Source organism: Numenius arquata, chromosome 10 (genome assembly GCF_964106895.1).
Source record: "Numenius arquata chromosome 10, bNumArq3.hap1.1, whole genome shotgun sequence".
In the NCBI taxonomy this organism is placed as follows: domain Eukaryota; kingdom Metazoa; phylum Chordata; class Aves; order Charadriiformes; family Scolopacidae; genus Numenius; species Numenius arquata.
Window position 1 is genome coordinate 23,824,800 of NC_133585.1, and position 20,310 is coordinate 23,845,109.

Below are 20,310 nucleotides of genomic sequence, written 5' to 3' on the forward strand. Positions count from 1 at the left end.
CGCAGGTGACTGAGCAGCTTGCAGATATGTACAACAGCAAGATGGGAAAAGATTTAATTTGGTTTGGAAAAGAAAAAGAAAAGAAATGCCTCTTCTTTAACCACTGCTTCTCACCGACATCAACAAGGATTGCTGCAGAAACTATGTTCAACTTCCATAATTAATCAGCTATAAGTGGATAGATGTTGCTGACTAGAGGAAATACCCGTGCTTGTGTACAAAGCAGAGCTGCAGGCTTCTTTTCTGAGACAACAGACGTGCACCATCAACCTCTAAGCAGAAAACCAAACCCAATAACTGATTGCTACAAAAAAAAATCTCTGTGGCAGATCACCAAGGACTTTAGATACAACATCTATACATACAGGGCTGAGCAAGAGAAAAGAACACCAGAAAAGACACACAGTCTGACAGCCTTGATTTTGCCATGAAGTGTCACACGTAGTGAAGGTGACACCTTCTTTGAAGTGTTGTTTGCCAAGGTCACAGAGCTCTCCAGAAGCACATCTTGGATGCTCAGCACCCACAGGTAAAATAAGAAATTGGTGATTTAATTTTTTTTTTTTTTTATGACAAACTATGAAACTTTAAATTTGTTGGAACAGATTGTATTTAACAGCTGGTCATAGTTTATACAGGCTATACAAGACAATACAGCGGCAGTCTCTATCCTGGACAAGGCCTCGGACTGAGAACCTCAAACCAACCTCTCTTCATAAGCGTTGTAGGAAACGGCATCAGATTAATAAAAGGTAACATGCACACAAAAATGAATGATGATTCACAACTCAGCCCCTTGCGGGTGGTCCGAGATGCAGAGTTACCCCGGTGAAATATAAATCCTACGAAAATAAAACCAGTAATGAAAGCAGTGTGAGTTACAGTGAATAAAACCCCATGTTGTGGTTTGGCCTCAGAGAGCAACAAAGAACCGGGTGGGAGCCGCTCTCTCAGCATCTCGCCCAGCGCCCCCCGCTCTCCCCCGGCCGTGAGGGGAGAATCGGCAGAAAAAGGCAAAACCCGTGGGTTGGGGCAAAGGCAGTTTAACAGAACAGCAAAGGGAACAACAAAACAGTAACACTGGCAGAGGAATGTACAAACACAATTGCGATACCAGCGCTCGCCCACCGCACCCAGGATGCCCCAGCCCGCTCCCAGCTGCAACTTCCCAACCTCCTGCCCCCTCCCCTGGCAGCTCCCGGGTACCCCCGGGCATGGCTCCCATGGGAACGGATACCTGTGTCCCTGCTGGAGCCTGGGGAGAATTAACCCTAACCAGGACACCCCACAAAATCTATCACTGTTGTAAAATTCTGTCAACGTAGAGAAATGCTTGAAAGGAATATTTTTAACATCTGATCTTTCAGTATTCTAAGAAATCTCTCTTCTAGTGGATGGCATATGTCAGATAACAAGCAATAACTACAGGTACAGTACAATCTAAGATGAATTTGGAAACCAGTTACCAGAAACAGAAAACATCAGATAATAATTGACAGCAAATTTTCCTCCTAGATTTGTTCCCCTGGAATGGAACAATACTGTTCCCAAGTAGTAACCAATATGAGATTACACGGATATTTAAAAGGTTCCAAAACAAAGTGATTCCTAAATCATTTATAGGTGGAAAAAAAAAAAATGTGCAAGATTAAGTCCTAAACAATTGCTCCTAAACAGCAAAAATTCTTCTAAGATAGCACCTTCCAGAACTGTGCAAGCAAATCTTTTTGACTAAAAAATACTTGGTTATTTTTTTATCAAATAACATAATAATTGAAAAATTAAGGAGACGAATATGCAGCAGCTACAGTCTTCTATAAGAATGTGACTTTGATACCAATAAGTAGGTATTACTCCCATTCAAAATTATTTCTAACGCCAACAATATGGAAGGAATTAGACTGGAGATCAGGCACCTCAAGCCAAAGCAGGTCTAGAGAACAAGCAGCACGAGTGTTCTGAAATTTGATTTCAGAGCCCCCTGGGTGGCAATGCTAAAGCTGTTCTAAAATACGCGTCTAGGAATCCATTCTGTTCACAAACAATTTAAACATTTTGGGATAAAAACAGTGGCATGCACATAGGCAGCATTCCATAAGCACAGGGGAGATAAGAAAAATTCAATATCAGATTTGGGATTTACTCACAGATAACCTCAATGAAGGATAAGAATGCATAGCAAGTTCAAAATAAGGCAGCTTTGTAAATGAAAAGAAAGTCTCAAGCACAGCATTTTCAGACAAGAAAACAGAGAAGTAATATGTCATCAGGGAGATACTGAGTTTATCTACAATAAAGAGGATAGTCTACATATGGAGGCAAGAGATGTTGGAAATGTCTTCTTTCCTAAAAAAGAATAAAAGCACTTTGAGGGATAAAAGGTATCGCGTGTCTCATTTATTCATGATAACAGACCAAATGCTGTTATGTAGGTAAAGTAAGCATCATAACATGAGAGTAATAAACATAATACTTGTTTAAAAGTGGAACCGAGACAGTTTCTGCATATAACATACAGGAAGACGAAACCTTTAACTGAAATATAAATCAGAGAAATAAGGTGTATAGGTTCCTATTCTGATTTTACAATAGATTTTCTGTGTAATATTAGCAAATAATAATTTTCCCCTTTGTACTCTGGTTTCCCTACATATATATTAGTTGTGAAGACTGATAACAGATTTCAACAGTTCCTAAAATCTTGGGAATTCCACACAATCATAAACACACCTTATCTGTATGTTTTCATATTTTTAAAAAAACACATATTTTAGTTACAATTGGTTGAATACAGAAATTATCTTAGCTGTGATTAACACTATTCAAATTCATTTTAGAGCAATGATGTATGCTCTGGAGGGCCTAACTATGACTTCATTATCAAAGATGCTGCAGCAAGCTGAGTGGGCATGAAAGAAGCTGACTAACTAGGTTAGGATGTTAGACGTAAGAGTTTCCTCTAAATCCAAAATCCTTACCCACTCACACCACAGGTACACTTAAAAACTGAGCAAGGCCTGTTTCTAAATGTAAATATGACACCTGCTCCAGAGCTATTGAGGGCTTTGGATGTGGTTTGCTTTTACGCTGAAGTCTGTGGGAGAGTCACAGCGCTGCTGTGCAACCTCCTGCTGTTAGTCAACAGCAAGTACCACATCTAATAACACATCCTCTTCCTCTTCCTCTCTGTATCAGGGAATCGCAACATGGCATTTAAGGCCAACCAGTAGATTTTAACGCTGTTACACATCAGGGGGGAAAGGGTATTACATTCCTACTGCTTCCCATTTGTGTTACAGTCTTTGTCCATTAGAATGGACATAATAGTTTTATTGCCCCCATACAGCCCATGAAAAACCATAAACTTTCAATAGACTTATAAAAAGAGACTGTTACTGTCTCACTAGTCTGCTTTTTAACTGGACAGGGCAATTTTATCTGTTCCCTTCACATTCATAAAGCTGTAAATCTGGGCACACATAGAGGGTCGTTACTTCTAGGTTAAACTTTCACACCAAATTGTCTGCTTATTCCCTGAACTGTTTTTAGTGCTCTTCATGGTGTATTCCAGCATACACTGACACTTCAGGATATTGCAACAGCTCACTTCAAAATTCCCATCACATTAAATGCCTTCAGTCACCTGTCCTCCTAGGCCTCTGAACCAAGTGAAGTCCAAATAAATTGTTAATTTGAACCTCTCAGCGAAGTCCTTTTTCCTGTTTTGTCACAAAAATGGCGCAGCGAGCAGGGTGTATAATGGACGAGCTATTGCAGAAACATGGTTGTAAACCCTGTCCTGCAGATAGGGAGAAGGCTAAGAGGTTGTGGAAAAGTGAGGGGAAAGTGGTGGAATGGGTAGCGCAGTGTAAGAAGGAACAAAAGAAAAAGGACGGAAAAGGTAAAGGTGTTCTGTGTACTGTTTTTGTAGCATGTTTAGTCTGTGCACAGGAGGAGGCACGGAAATCTGAGGCTGTTAAGAAAATGGGTGTAGCTAACTCGGAAGCAGACGCGCTAATTGTAGTAAAAAGGTTTGTGAATTGCAAACTGAACTTGAGGCTACCAAAGCTGCTTTAGAGGAAGAACGAAAGACAAAAGAGGCCTTAAGGGCCCATGAAGGACAACTGGAAGTTGAAAACATGTTTTTGAAAGAGGAATTAGCTGCTGAAAGGGAGAGGAATCGGAGGTTACAGGAAAAATTAGATCTTTTGCTGTCGAGTGTTCCAACCCCCTCTCCCACCCAAGTCAGGAACTTAATTATGTGTGCCGACCCTGATACTTGGGATGGGGACATCTGGGGTGACCCAGATGACAAGCCCGAGGGGACAAGTAATATTGAAATTCGACCCCTCATTAAAACGGAGGTGCAGTCAAACGATAGGAATGATCGGAGATGTACTACAACACGTATCACCCCATGGTCCGGACCCGAGCTTGCCCAAATGCAAGAACAATTTTCACGCAAGCCAGGGGAAAGTGCAACTGAATATTTATGGAATGTTTCGCTAAAAGGAGGCGATCGTATCTTGCTGAGTGAGGAGGAAGCAAGAGGTTACTGGGGTCCTGGCGTATTTCTGGATAGGGGTCCGGTAGGGGATCAACACTTAGAGTCACCCACTGGGCAGGGGGGATAGATTCTAGAGAGCGGGGCGAGCCACTGGCTATTAAAACTGCTGGGCTGTCTGGGCTAGCTGAGTCCGTACAAAAGGCTGCCTGTATACAAGCCATGTATGAGCGTGGTGAGCAGGGCATTCCCCTTGCCGCTCCGGTAGATCCGGTCCACCTTAAACCATTGATTAGAGGTCTCCCTGATTCTGTGAAAATGTATGTGCAAAACCTAAAGGAAAAGATTGCACAGGCAATTAACCATAATACTGGCAACCCGCACCAGCGGCAGCAGCCTGTTTTGACTTGGGGGGAACTACTACAAGAAATAGTGATTTTTGGTAGAGACATGGGTTGGTTAGAGGAAGGCTCACATTTACAGCGCCGGGTCCGCCAGGCACGGTTTGTTGGGCATAATAATCCTCGTCCTCCCCGACAAACTAATTCTCGCTTTGACCCCCAGCGTAATGAATTGTGGAGAAAGGCTTTAGCATTAGGAATACCCCGATCAATGTTACATGGGCAGTCCACAGAGAATATTCGTATTATGGTAAACCTGGTGGAGCAGCCTATTAGCAAGACTACAGAACATACTGATACTGCTAAAACACAGAGAGATAAACCCTCTGCTCCTGCGAATCCTTTCTCAGATTTAAGGAAGGATTTAATAGATCTAAAAAACTAGAAAGTGCGGGGGGTATTTTAGGCCGACCCACCCGCGTAATATCTAACTTAGAATGGCCTAACCATTTAAGTGACCCACATATTATTTTAGCTACTGGCCCCAGACGAATACCTGTAAATTTTCTAATTGATACTGGAGCTCAAATAAGTGTCATCACTGAAAAAACAGCAAAAAAGTTAGGTTTAGTCCCCACCCGGAAGAAAATAAATGTAATAGGAGTAACTGGAGTCCCCGAAACCAGACCAATTGGTACGGTGTGTGTCTGGCTTCCAGGAGAAAACCAAATGACTAAGATAAAAGTAGTCATCGGTCCTTATCGTAATAACATTTTGGGATTTGATGTATTAGCAAACAAAGTCTGGAGATTGCCAGACGGGACAGTGTGGAGCTTTGGAGCCCCACCATGTGAAGCTCGGTTACTGGAGACAGCCACTAGACTGCCTCCTTCCCAGGTAACGAACGTTAATCAATATCCACTACCAGCCGCAGCCAAAACGGGGATCAGGGAAGTTATTAAAGACCTGGAAGCCCGTGGCATTATAATCAGGACACACTCACCCTATAACTCCCCAGTATGGCCCGTACGTAAAGCAGACGGTAGATGGCGACTCACAGTTGACTACTGGAGGCTTAATAGCAATGCAATGCCCCTTACGGCCGCTGTTCCTAGCATTGCTGACCTGGTTACCCAGATTCAAGCTAACCACCACACGTGGATGTGCACATTAGATGTTAAGGACGTGTTTTTTATGATTCCTCTTCAGGAGGAAGATAAACCTCAATTTGCATTCACGTGGGAGGGAGTGCAATATACCTTTAATCAGCTCCCACAGGGATACAAACACTCTCCCACTATTGCCCATAATGCATTAGCAAAAATATTGAAGGAGATAAAAGCACCAGATAGGGTAAGCATGTACCAATACATTGATGACATCTTAATAGGTGGAGACAATGAAGAGGCAGGCAGAGAAGTGTCTAGTGAGGTCTGGGACACACTGACTTCACTGGGATTAGAAATCCCTCCTGCTAAATGTCAGGGACCAAGTCAAGAGGTTAAATTTTTAGGAGTTTGGTGGCTAGGAGGAGTCGTGGCTATACCAGCTGATATCCTGGAAAAAGTAGAAGCTGGTAAAGCTCCAGAGAACAAAAGGGAACTACAACAGATACTTGGGACTTTAGGTCATTGGCGAAAACATATCCCTGGATTTTCTATAATTGCTAGACCCCTGTATAATTTGATTAAGAAAAATGCTGTGTGGCAGTGGACCCCTCAGCATGAGGAAGCCTTGAATTTACTGATTCATGAACTTCGCATATATCAGACTTTAGGCCCTGTACACCAGACAGATCCTATACAGATTGAGTGGGGATTCAGTGAACATGGTTCTCATTGTAATTTATACCAACGGGGACCAGAAGGCCCCAATAGACCCTTGGAGTTCTCTTCTCATTCATTCAATGATACTGAGCAGAGATACACTGACTGGGAAAAAGGTATGTTATCACTAGTGCGGGCAATAAAAAAGGCTAAGAGGATTTGCATGAACCAAGATATGGTCGTCCGGGGGCCTTTCCTTCTCCTGGAATCAGTTAGGAAAGGGACTCCTTCCCCTGAGGGAATTTCCCAAAAACCCACTGTCCAGAAATGGTACTCCTATTTGGAAGGTATTTGTCAGTTAGTTACTATTACTGAAGGGCCGGTAAAAATATCTAAATTACGGAAGGATGTTAATGCAGACCTTTCTACGTTAGTCAAACCTAACAAACCATCACCTATTTTAGAAGCACCCCCTTTCACAGCTGAATCAGATCAATCAGGAGTATGGTTTACAGATGCTTCTGCAGTTCGCAAAACCCGGATTTGGCAATACACAGCGGTAGCTCTAGAAATAAAAACAGGAAAAACTGAGATTGAGAAAGGAGAAGGTAGTGCCCAAGTAGGGGAGCTACGGGCTGTGTTAGCTGTGAAACATGGAGCTCAAACTACATACACCGACTCCTATGCAGTGTTCAAAGGGGCAACCGAATGGATTGGCCATCAGGAAACTAATGATTGGCAAGTCAATCGAGTGCCTGTGTGGAGAATAGAGGACTGGAAGCAGCTATTAGCAGTGGGAAAGGAAAAGGCACTGCGAATAGGCTGGGTAAAGGCACATGATAAAGGTATAACTGAGGTTGCCCACTGGAACAATAGAGTTGACTATCTCACCCGCATACATACATTAGAAGCGGATGAGAGTACAGATGCACAGGAGTGGGTAAGGTTAAGGGAATGGTTACACAAAAGGTGTGGCCACACTGGGAAAGCTGATCTGTATAAGGAATGTCAAGCCAGAGGGTGGCCTGCTACACTGGCAGACTGTGAAAGGACAATAACACACTGTCCACAGTGTCGCCTATGATTAAAAATGAATCACCCAAATCAGGCCCCACCTTTACATATTAGGGCAGGGAAAACACTCTGGAAAACTTGGCAAATTGATTATATTGGGCCACTTAAAGCGTCTAATCATTATAGATATATCCTAGTAGGTGTAGAGGTGGTGTCAGGATTGACCCAAGCCACCACAACCACAACAGCGTCTGGAGAACGGACTGTTCGAGTGCTAAAGGAATGGTTTAGTACTTTACCTATGCCTTCTGCCATCCAAAGTGATAATGGTTCACATTTCACAGCAGCCATCGTCCAGCAATGCGCAAAAGGGGAAGGTATTGACTGGGTCTTCCATACCCCTTATTACCCCCAGGTAAATGGAATGGTAGAATGGATCAATGGATTAATTAAAAGATTTGCAAAGGTCCATGAATCAAATTGGAACCTGAGACTATCTGAAGCAGTATATACTGTTAATAACAGATGGGGTGAAAATGGAAATGCAAAAATAAAAGCGTTTTGTCCTACTAGAGAAATGATCTCCAAGGCACCACAAAAAATTGACGAAATCCCTGTACCATTGCATCCTGGTCAACCAGTAATGGTCAAAATACCTCAAACTGGAGTTATACCCCTGACATTGACCAATCCAAGGGGATCACATGCATGGGAAGCAAAAGATAACTCTGACCGCATACGTCGAATAAGTAGTAGGTGGATCATACCAGAGTTTTAACTGACTCATTGTCGATCATATATATGGTCGAGCAGCACTTTTCCATTTGCTTGCAGGTGCGCCTCAACAAAAGGAGGGACGAGGAGTACGATGGGGTGGAGACCTAAGATGCGTCGACCCGAAGTATGAACTGTGTTTGCATGGAATGGACAAACTGTGCAGAACTTGAATGTGGACCAGAAGTTCTTGGTTATTTTCTGGGTTGTTGGGTTTTTTTTTCTGATCTTTGTATGTTTGTTTTGATAAGGGTAATTTTTGGTTGTTTGTTAACCTAAGTTTTAATATTAAATGCTGTATCATGGCAGTGATTGTAAGGCCTTTTGTAATAATAGTCATTAGCTCCATAATAATCATAGGTATAAGTAGGCAATCTAGAATATGGAATAGACAGCCTCAGGCTTTTGAACAACATGTTGATGGATCAAACCTTACTAATGACAACTTTGAATTGCTCAATGCCCAAGTGCAAGCTGTTTCGAAAGTCACACTTCAAAACCGACTTGTGCTAGATATGATACTACTCAAAGAACAAGGAGTGTGTGGATATCTAAAGGCAAACCATGAACAAGAAGAATGCTGTGTCACGATTCCTAATGTGTCACTACCTCTCCGGGAAAACCTCCAGAAGAAGAAGAAGATAGCTGAAGTGACATATGAGCTGCAGGACCAAATGAAGGACACTTGGTTGGGAAATATTTTCGCTAAAATAGGATGGGTATTTACTGGATGGATTATTAACTTGTTGCAAACATTGATTGTTATCATAATTTGCATTATTGTAGTATGCATTGCCATTAGTTGTGTCAAAAGAATTATTGTAAAATCTATCTCTCAGGTAAGGGTCCACCTGGAAACTGGGGAATACCTGGATCTACTTAAACACTCAGATGAAAATTATACAGACACGTTGGGTGATGATGACATATCCGTGATGGATCTGTGACTCAGGTCACGGGGTGGAATGTATGGGAGCACCCAGCCAAACCGGTTCCAGAGCACAGTAGGTGAGATGCAGGGAGTTGTCATCCGACTCAGCTTCATCTCCTCCTTGCCTTGTCTATGCAGAGATAACTTGGGGGGAGCTGCAAAAACAGCTCAGCCCGGGGTTGTCTCAAGATTGCATCACAATAAGAACCGAAACCGAATGGAGCCTTAACTCCCTTAACAAATAAAATGCCCTGAGTCCCATCCCACCACTAGTCCCATGACTTTGAGTGCTAGACATCACAAAATTGGCAACAGAGACTTAGCCATCACACCACCAGAGGTAAATATCCCAGATAGTGTAATCCACTCGGGCATAATCCTGCACCCCCACAGAATCAGGAAATATAAACCACAAGGTTTGAGGAGAAAAATGGGGAATCTTCCAACGATACAGCTGGCCTGTAGGAGATTCGTCCCCTCCTTGTCCAGGACGCTGTACAGGGTAACTTTCCAGGGATTGAGCGACCTTACCTGAGAGAGAGGGTAAGTGATAAAGAAACATATGTATGGTATAAGGCATGCTATTAAGATTGTGATTTGTGCACTCTTTTAAGGTATTAATATCTAGTGCGCTTGTCGTTTGTGTTGTTACTTTTCAGGATCACTTGTAGGTTGCAATAGTGTGTTCCGCGAATTGCTTTTAAATTGCAATAGTGTAATCGCCATTGTACACATAGAACTCGCAATAGTGATATATTGGACCTGTGAGTGAAGTCCAAATAAATTGTTAATTTGAACCTCTCAGCGAAGTCCTTTTTCCCGTTTTGTCACACCAGCATACACTGACACTTCAGGATATTGCAACAGCTCACTTCAAAATTCCTGTCACATTAAATGCCTTCAGTCACCTGTCCTCCTAGGCCTCTGAACCAAGTGAATACTGTACAACAGATGCCTAGCTGCCCTAGCTGCTTTTGATGAAGGCATTTACTGGGCAGAAGGAGTAGTCTAACTAAACAGCTAAATTACCTGAACTCCCCCCAGTGCTATACTGGTTGAAAATGCCATCTTGTTTGATATCTCTGTATCCTAATTTCTGTATTATCCCTACTGTACAGGGTTAGTGATAGTGAGTCCTACCTCATGTTATGCACTATGGGAGGAGGACTCAAAAAAACATTAAAACAATACCCCACCACCAAATCTTTAGTCACATGCTGAAAGACTCTACGGAAAAGTGCTTATCAAGTGCTACAAAAGAGAGAGTGCAGTGAACTTGGGGAGATGCAACACAGTGCAGGCTTCTAAGCCCCAGTGGGGCAATCAGGAAACACAGTGGTAAGTTAAGCACAACACAAGTGACTAAAAGCATCTCCATCACTCATTTTCCTATTGCTCTCTTGTCAGGTTCCCTGGCTTACACATTTGCAGGGCAGTCTATGAAAAAGCACGTTTGCTTCTTAGAGCCTCGTCATGCTGCAGATCCTAAAGGAAAATTCATCTTTGCTAGTCCATCCTTTCTCACAGTCCCCCTTCCACCGCATCCTTGCCTGCCCCCTCTGCAGTCAATAGCGAAGGCTTCTATGGCACCCATGGGAACCTAGTCCATGAAATGGATGCAAATCTCTGCAGCTGTGAGCTAGTGGGGTGAAGTGCTCATCTAGGAAGAGACAAGGCCTGCTTGGGGAAGGCGAAGCAAAAACTGGGGTTAGTCCTTGTTGTCTGTGATATAGAAAGACAGAATGTAAAATCTGGCTTACAGCTTTTCTTCTCCCTGCACCAAGAATCAACAGAGCTATTACTTGACATCTAATAGGCAGGTACACCCCCTAACACAATGTACTTCCTTGTGTAAAGGAAGGGAGGAAAAGATGAAGAGCACCGCAGTAGCTAGTAAGCTTCTATAAAGTCCTCTTGATCCCTCTGCCTGACAGGGAAGTTCTGATCTGGCTTTTCCTCACACCCAGAGTGATGTAATTCAGCTCCTGTCAGAATCCAGACAACAGAGAATTGAAGTTTTGAGCTTTTATTAAGTCAAAGACAGCCAGGCTTTTCTCAAATTTCTGTCTCTAAAGCTTTGTTCTCAGACAGGAAAAAGAAATTTATGCACCTTGGATAGGACCCGTTACAGAAGCCAGATTCTGACACAAGAAAAGACTCACTGAATGCAGTTGTAAAAACAAAATTAACAGGCTCCAAAACAGTATGTTTGTAAAATGCAGGAGCAAGCAATTGCAAATTAGTAAGGCTCATGACTACCTGAAGGAAAATCCACAAAAAGAGGGTGGAAAAAAAAGGATCAAATCTGGTGCCAACTAACTGTGGCATTTCTAGTGAAATACAAAACATAAATCCTCACCTAAAACCCATTTAAACAAAAGAACATCGTGGGGTAAAGATGCCAAGGGACAAATGCTTCAAAAATGGCCAACATAGTACAAATAGCACTTCTGAATTTCAACATGAAATAAGCAAAGAGATAGAAAACAAGAGTAAAACTTAATACTCGGAAAGCGCAAATGCAAAATCCATTAACTGGGTTATCAACTAACTGAAGCAGCAAAGAGTTACAATAGCCCAATCCCCTGATAATCAAAATATGAGTCAATACCTTTAAGAAAGAGTGAAGAGTTGAAAAAATGTTGCAATGGACATTGTTTTTAATAAGAATGACTACCGTGCTCCACACTGGCTCAATCTCTTTCCATCACTTTACTGTTACGTAAGTTTGCAATACTGTCATGGAAAGAGAAAATATCATCACCTCTTCCTTGGGTTGGAAATCTTCCAGGCAGGGAACACAAACAATTCCATGCAACTTATTACACACTGATAACAGAAACTTTACAGTAGCAGATTCACCTTAGCCTGAGGCACGTTTGTGTAAACCTTTTGTCAGCCTGTTCCAATCAGGAACACAAATCCTAAATCTGTACACGAATAATCATAAGGAAAAATGGGGCTAAATGGTTTGAAAAACTTATTTTGACTGTAGTCTTTCATTTGCTTTTGTCCTTCATTTATAAAAGCTGTCTCCCAAACACAGCTGATATAGGTAGGCACAAAAAGTTGACATCACACTGGGACAAACTGCATTCAGTGAAACAGTTAATGATCAGCACACGCTTCTCTACCTTTCCCATGAGACATTTTTATAAGCGTCACAAAATACAGCATAGTTTGTGGGCAAAAAGGACCTGGACTAGTAGGATGAGGATTTCAACACACTTCAACAGTGCTTTGATCTAGAATCATCTTCTGGTTTACATCTAAAACAGGTTCAGCTGCAGAACTGGGGTCCAGTAGCAGATGTAAATTCCATTTGCACATTCCAAAATTCAGTCAGCTAGATCCAGAGATCCATTAGAAAAGTCACTGATGAAATGTAATAGGGCAGTTGTTTCATAGCACACATTAATAAAATAGCTTACCAGGACAGGGAAAAGTGACTTGTTCCATTCAAATTGTAATCGGAAACTTAAGATGTACACAACCTGGAAGAATCAGACGGCAATCTGTTCTTCATACAGATATCCCTGACGTTTGTTTTGGCAAAAACTAATATTAATGAGCCAGAAAACCATTTTTAGGTTCTTACATGTTATTCAAATACTACTTCTCCATGCAATGGTACCCCATTGTAACTTCTGTGGTTTATTCAGTACAGACAAATTCACAGATTCAGATTATTAAATGACTCTGCAAAAGTACCTACCTTTCAAACAGCTCATTTGGTGGATGTTTTTAGATGAGTACCAAGTCCTACCCCTACAAAATTGGCAAGATCTAACAAAAATACATCAGACAATAGTAATTTCACCATTGCCCATGACATGTTTAATGCATGGTGTTAGGAAATGTTTATTGAATTTGATCCTAACTCTTCTGCAACTGTAACAAGGTGGATATTTCAGTGAAGTATGTATTTGAGAGACATGCAAAAACTCTTGTTACAGTAATTCAATTCTTTATCCAGTCCGCTTAATTTTAACCAAAATTGCAACAAGTAACAAAGAACTAGACCAAGGGAATTAGCACAATGCAGAGCCTGAGGCTTACAGCATAATATAAACTACTGCACAAAACTGTAATCATTTAAGACACCGGATGTCAGTGCAGTGTTAGAAGATACTGCAAATAGTATTCTGGATGTTACATTAGGTTCCCCTCGTCCATGTCTGAGGTCACAGACAGATGGACACAGCCTGTTGTGCACACCAACACAGCTTTTTCCAAGAGGAAACAGGTTACTTCATGCTTGAAGCACTAAATCACTCACGTTACCAAGAAACAAGTTTATCACATACAAGTACCTTGCTGTCTTCTAAAGAACTAATAGCCAATTGGATACCAAGCATTCAGCCAGGAGTAGCTGAACATGGATCCACAAGTGAAACTTTCTCTCTGGTGTAGCAACAACTACTCTTCATAGAGGCACTGCTCATTAGCAGCAGTCCCAGGACCTCAGGACACTCTTGAGAAGGAAGAGAAAGCCACGAGTCTCCCATGAATCTGTTTTAGGAACTTATTCCATGCACTTCAACAGCTGAATCAAGAGACATAGAAAATCCAACTGAGTTAAGTTTTCTCCAGAAAATAACTTGTAAATGATTCACAGCTAGCCCCTGAAGGTGTGTCAGGGAAAGACAGATGGAAAAACTTGGAATTTAATAAACTGTTAATCGTGAAAAGAAAGTCCTCCAGTTTAACTTTGCCTCTGAAGATGAGACTGAAGTGAAGCCAGGCTGTTTCTAGAATTCCTAGCACTGTGAAAAAATACAATTAATATTTATTAATCCCACGTTCTTCTATTTAGGTTACACTGCGCACGACCTGAACCTTCCTGGTTTTTAACCTGCCGTGATCCCAAGAGAAGAAGGGTCTCTGTGCCATAGAGCGATTGGTGTCAAAGCAATTCAATAACACTTCACTGTCAAAGTACTCACGACAAAAGTATTAGTATGATTCTGTAGTATGTTTTTTACAAGATATAGCATATTTTTGAAGAGAAAACTTTGAAGCTAGGAGAGACAGAGCAAGCAGCTGGCGACACTGATGTTCAGCTGGTGGTAACTACACAATAACTGTGCAAAATACCAGATGGGTGAAGAGTATAGAGGGTTATCTAAAAATATGCAATTCAGACGAAGATGAAAACTACAAATAACTGGGGCAACGCTGGCATTTGAAGTTGAACATTTAAAGGCACTGTTCCTTCCTCACAGGATGTCCTCTCTTCTTTGAGGTGCTATGGGAGCAATGACAGTTTGGTTTTCCACTGCTTTACACCTTCTGTAGTTCTTTACTGAGCTATGAAATGCAGCCAACAGTGAAAATGCAAGGAATGTGATTTGATAGCAAGTGGCACCACATTTGTACAATGATAGGAGGTACATGTGAGAGACAAATGCCTCAATGAACTAGAATGTAATTACTGCAGGCTTCTGCAAGTTAGTGGGTTCATTAAATTCCAGCCAATTCACCCGGCAGGCAAAACAAATAATTTTTATTCATGTTTTACGGTCACAATCCAGAGAAAGGATGTGATTTGTTCTAGATCATGTGAGGACTCAATGGTACAATCAGAAATTAAACCATTGTCTCTTCAACCATAGAAGTACCTCTCATGTAACCCTGGCTGAGTAAGAAGACAGTGATACGAGGTTCAATTCAGCTCTAATTCTAGGTGGGTGTGGCAAGTTTTTCCTTCTAAAAGGGAAGCCTCATAATGACAAAAATTCAATCTCCGCTTCAATCTGAAATACAACTAAGAGCATAGATTTGGAAATTGGGCAAATCTTTACATCGAAATATCCACTATACCAAATTCCCTTCCTGTTCTGCATCAGAAGTGGCTCTCTGTGGTTAAATTCACAGGCAAAGCCATCTAAAAAGGGACTCAAATCTGAGTTCTAACATCAGAGTAGTTCCGTAAAACAGAGTTAAGAAATGCATGGAAATACAACAAAAGTATCTGACAATGAAATGAGATCTTCAAGAGGGAGGGTAGTAAAATGTACATGTCAAAGGGTAAAGTAATGCAAGGTATCACATGTTTAAACTTCAGACTGATAAACTTTTTTCTTGAAGAAAACTAAACAGGACATAAAAACTAAAGGCTCTCTAGGTAGCAGAACCATCCCCTATAATGCGCTTTTAAGTAACATACTCTGCACAAATCCTACGTGTGTGAAATTTGATGGTTTTATGAATTCCGTTTACTTTTGAAGTTTACTGCACTTTCACACTGAATTGGAGCATATTGCTAAACAGCAGTGATTTAATTTTGCAAGGTTCAGGGTCTTAGGAAACTAGGACCTAGGTTAAGTAAGATTTCTATATCTGTTGAAATACTGAGCTCAGTTTTCATACGTGATTAGTCTTACAGAGAACATCTCTGAATTTATAGCTATACATATATACTATGTCACTGAGGTGCCTACAGATCGCGCTGATTCCTCTTAAGACCAGCCTCATCAAGGTATACAGGGAGGTGTCTAGAGCATGACAGGATTATAGGAAAAATTCCATTTCTGTTTGCACCCAGTGTACATGATACAGAACATTGACCACATGAGCTTTATTTTAAGGAATAATTTATGTCTTGCTAAGATTTGTTCTGAATCCCGACTTCAGGATTTTGTATTGTTTTGTTTAATTCTCCTTGTCTTCACATATATCCTTGAACACAAATATAGGAAGTGATGTTTGCTGTTTTCCGCATGGAAAAGTTTAGAGAGAAAGTATCATTTGCCAGACTGATTTATATAGCTAGAAAAACCACATGAGCTACTGGGTTCAAAATACTGTTTTTTTCACGTTGTCTAGAAGAAAGCAGAAATGACTTCATATGCTTGAAGTGTTTATGCTTCTCCTATCTATTGTCAGTTAACCTAACAAAGAGATATATCCTGTCACTACAAGTCTCATTTCATATAATTCCAAAGACCACCACAGTCACACCAACGTTGTTTCTTTATAGCATGCTCGTTATCAAGCTGCTGTAAAGCAGCAGGAATCTATGAATACTATCTGCATTTAGCAATCTGAAGTAAGGAGTCATGCCTCACTTACCGCCTCCACTTCTGCTGGGTCATACCAGACATTAATGTATGGATGCTGTAAGGCTTCATCTACTGATATTCGCTTGGCTGGATCAATGACTAGCATCTTTGATAAAAGGTCCCTGGCTTGGCTGGCTAGAACAATGGAATCAGATAAACATAGTATTAGTACAAAACAATCACTGCCTCCAGAGGAGGGTTAATTAGGTTAGGAAAGTAACAAGGACACAACCCTTTTAGAGACTGTATGTACTTCCGCCCCTTGCCTTGTTATACCAAGAGTTCTTCAATAATCATTTTAGGTCAGATTCATTAGGAAGGTGCCAACATCAGGACTGCATACCATAAGTCCCCTAACAAGGTTCAATGAGATTTTACATGTTGTATGCAGATTCCATGTCCGGGGCTGAATAACATACCCAAGAAAAATGTACTTGAGGTATCTGTATTATTGCCAGGATCAGAAAACACAAGCTTGCATAATGAAGTCTAAAATCATGGCACTACTAAATCAAAGCCTGAAACTTACAGGTACTCTTATGGTGGCTCAGAAAAACATCCAAACTTTTCTGGATGTTTTAAAGTTTTTCACCTACCCTGCTGGAAGGCATTAACTGTTTTAGTGAGGCTTTAGGTACCAGGATTATCTTAGGGCATCCCATTAGAAGCAATAATGTCAAAACTGTAGCCTGGGATCAACACATAAGGAAGTACCTTGGAACTGCTCAAGTCTTGTTTGTCCCCCGTAACAAAGTTTAAATCAGTGGGACACATCATCCTCCACTACAAAAATGCACAGCCTTATATATACATTGAGTTTTATGTTGCAACATTGATTTATTTTACCTGATAATATAGCCCATTGTGCCTCTCGGGCCACAAACTCATCTTGCTATTACCCAAATTGTTTTTACTGTTTAGAGTTTGTAAAAAATATAATACCATCTAAAACCATGTAAAAAAATGATAACAACATACATTTCTATTATTACTATCAATGTAGTGTTCTAAGCTCTTCCATGCTCAAAATTATTTCCTGTGTAAATGAAAAAGAAAATTAAAGGAAAAAGAACATAAAGAGATATAAGTGCAAAAATACTATTAGTTATCTCATCAGACATGGGTGAGTAAAAGCAGTATCTAATTAAACCATTAACCTTACATTATGGTAAAATATTTAGGCAGGGCATGGGATGATACAATGACGCACAAGCAGAATTTTTTTAATGCAGTGCTTCTTGTTCTGTAACTATATCTTAGAATCTGGTATTTGGTATGCTTAAATGCATGTGCTTCCTGTATCCAAAAGATAACAGCACTGTTTGAGAGTAATTTCTGTTCATCAGCTCCAAATCCAAGAAAATTCTGTTATTAAATTTTATTGTAGTAGGAGTATAAAATTCTGTGTATCCAAAAGCATCTGCTCAAACCTTTCACTTTGATCCCAGAGATGAGACAACAGCCTTGCTATGAAACAGTTGTTAATTGGAAGAGTTTTCTGGGTTATATAATGACATGCAAATTGAAAGCAATTGAAAACCATCCCATGCCACTGTAATAAAGTGGCCCCAAGTACTCAAGTGGTGCAGAACTGATACACAGTACAAGTTTGCAGGGGTTACAGAGCTGTGTTGAGAAATCCTTTCTAAACTAAACACACATTCTTTCCAATTGAAGGTCAATGTCCTGTTCAAGTAAAACAAGACCTCAGTATATGATTAAAATCATTGCAACTTACATTTTACAGGGGCACACCTAGTCACACTGTAAGTTAAGTTAGTGCTCTGCTTCACATATCCAAACTGACTCCCAGCATTTTTCAAAAGAAGAAATCCACCCACAGTAGATCTAGAACCTCAGCAACATGAAGACCATTTTGGCTGACATTGCTAATATTTTTCTATTGTCTAGCAAAGGTAGAGCAAAGGCATCTCGTTGAACTGGTATTTCTCGCCTAAAACAAAATACTGCAAGTGCTGTGATTTCCGATGGAAGTTCTGCTGTTCCTTTGTGTTACAAGTTTAAGAATGACAGTAAAGGAACACTTCAGCTCCTTGTTGTTAAGTAACATCACACAGAAAACCCCAGGCATATGCTCAACACGAGTGATAATGTATGTTCCCTTGGCTGCCCAAGCACCAGGGCCTCCAGAAATTATTTCCAAAAGCTGCCTCTCAGCTGAACAAAACCCATGCAGTTATTTGTCTCTGCAACTAACTGCATTACAAGGGAGTGCAACTAGAGAGAAGAAAAATAGAAAAACCCCTTCATTGCATTGTAGCTGTTGACAAGTCAACCGTGTCGCTTTCTCAGACATACCTTTGAGTTTGTTGTGTTCTGAGTCAGCTGGGAAGAGAGAGTCTGGAAAAAGTTTGGGGAAAGTGAGGCCAGCATACTTGGGTCTGTTCTCAACGTAGTTCCGTACCGTTGGCTGCAGCTTCTTCATGAATTCTGGACAGGGTGTTCCCAGCTGCTCAATAACTTTATTCCACTGATCAATATCTGAACATAAGTAGTTAAGGAAAACAAAACGCAAACCTATGTAGTCTCCTGACATTTCTGTTTGAGTGTTCCCTGGGAACCCTCAGAGGTGTTTAACTCCATAACACCTTTGCAGTTACTACTTTTTTTCATCGTTATGCCTCCAGGTCCTACAGCCTGCAAAGGACAAAACTCTCTCTCACAGCTATACTTGCTTGAGGGCACTGTGCAACCCTGAAGCCACCACCACCAAGGGAAAATACACAGCTTCCTCTCTTTGGGTCAAGACTTGTTACCATCTTTTTTTTTAACTTGCAGTCCAATGACTTATACTCCATTTTTTTACATGCAGGTAATTGCCTCCAGGACACCTTTTGGGTACACAGGCACAGCAGGGAAGAACAAGATGTTCACCTGCCCTCTTTGTTCAGTCTGTGGAGAGTGAGACCCAGCTGGCCCAAAAGACAGAAGTCACCTTCAACTCATCTGCTTCACACTTGTATGTTTCCTTTCTCCAATAACTTTACTGGTTCTAATTTTGCTAAAACCGCCCAACCAGCATGTCCTCAAAAGGAATTTGTTTGATTTTATAAGAATGCACTGGGATTCATTTTCTATAGACAAAGGATGCCTCAGGTATAGACAGATGTTTCTCTTTAACTGTAAATGTCACGGCTACGTTGCTAAACTGTTACTGAGTGATAAGAAACAGGCTCTCATGCTTAAAAATAAATTGTATTACAGGCAATTTGTACTGAGCTTTTTGTTTTGTTTTTGGAGTTGATTTTTTTAGTTTTCTTTAGATAACAACTAGGCATCTGATAGGTGTTGTGTAGCTTTTCCAGCCACGTTCAGAACTGTGCAAAAAAACCTCTGAAATTATGAAGCAAATGTCTATAAAATCAGCACCATCTCTACATCACACTAGTTCACAGTGCTAAGAATATGAAGACAACATAAAAAAAGGAAGAGTACATGCAGCTGTGAGTACATTGATGCTCAAAAATGTGATGAAGGGAGTTTTGTTAAAAACATACTAGAAATAAAAAGCTTTTAAAAAGACAAACATTCAAAGCATTTCACCACAGAGTTTTTGGGTTTTTTTAACTATTCTTCTAAGCTCTATGGTCATGAGTGTCATAAGTGTGGAGGAGTTTCCCAAATACTCAAGACAGTTCCCCACAATCTAGGAGAGAAATCAAGTCAACAGAATAAAGATAACAAAAAAAAAAAAAAAAAAAAAAAAAAAAACCAAAAAAAAAGAAAAAAAAAGAAAAAGGCAAAAGCAGCTCTTTGGTGCAGTAGCAATTTCAGATTTTCAAAGAAGTGGTTGAGTTTAGGGATATGGAAACTTAGTATTTTCACATACCTTGAAAATTCAAGACAGACTTAATTTCGGTTCACCTGAACTGTCTTCAAATAATTAATTTTAAAA

At 40.7% G+C, this 20,310-nt stretch overlaps 1 protein-coding gene across 5 annotated transcripts in view; it reads right to left on the reverse strand.

Annotated features, from left to right (window-relative positions):
* Window positions 1-20,310, reverse strand: part of MAPK10 (mitogen-activated protein kinase 10) — a 178,617-nt gene that overhangs the window by 12,389 nt on the left and 145,918 nt on the right. For 4 of the 5 annotated variants that reach the window (XM_074155185.1, XM_074155187.1, XM_074155186.1 and 1 more), the window contains 2 exons: window positions 18,714-18,896; window positions 16,405-16,529 (listed from right to left, as the gene is read on the reverse strand). In XM_074155185.1, the coding sequence (XP_074011286.1) occupies window positions 16,405-16,529; window positions 18,714-18,896 (308 nt within the window). The remainder of the gene's footprint in view (window positions 1-16,404; window positions 16,530-18,713; window positions 18,897-20,310) is intronic. The other variant, XM_074155189.1, reaches the window with a different exon arrangement.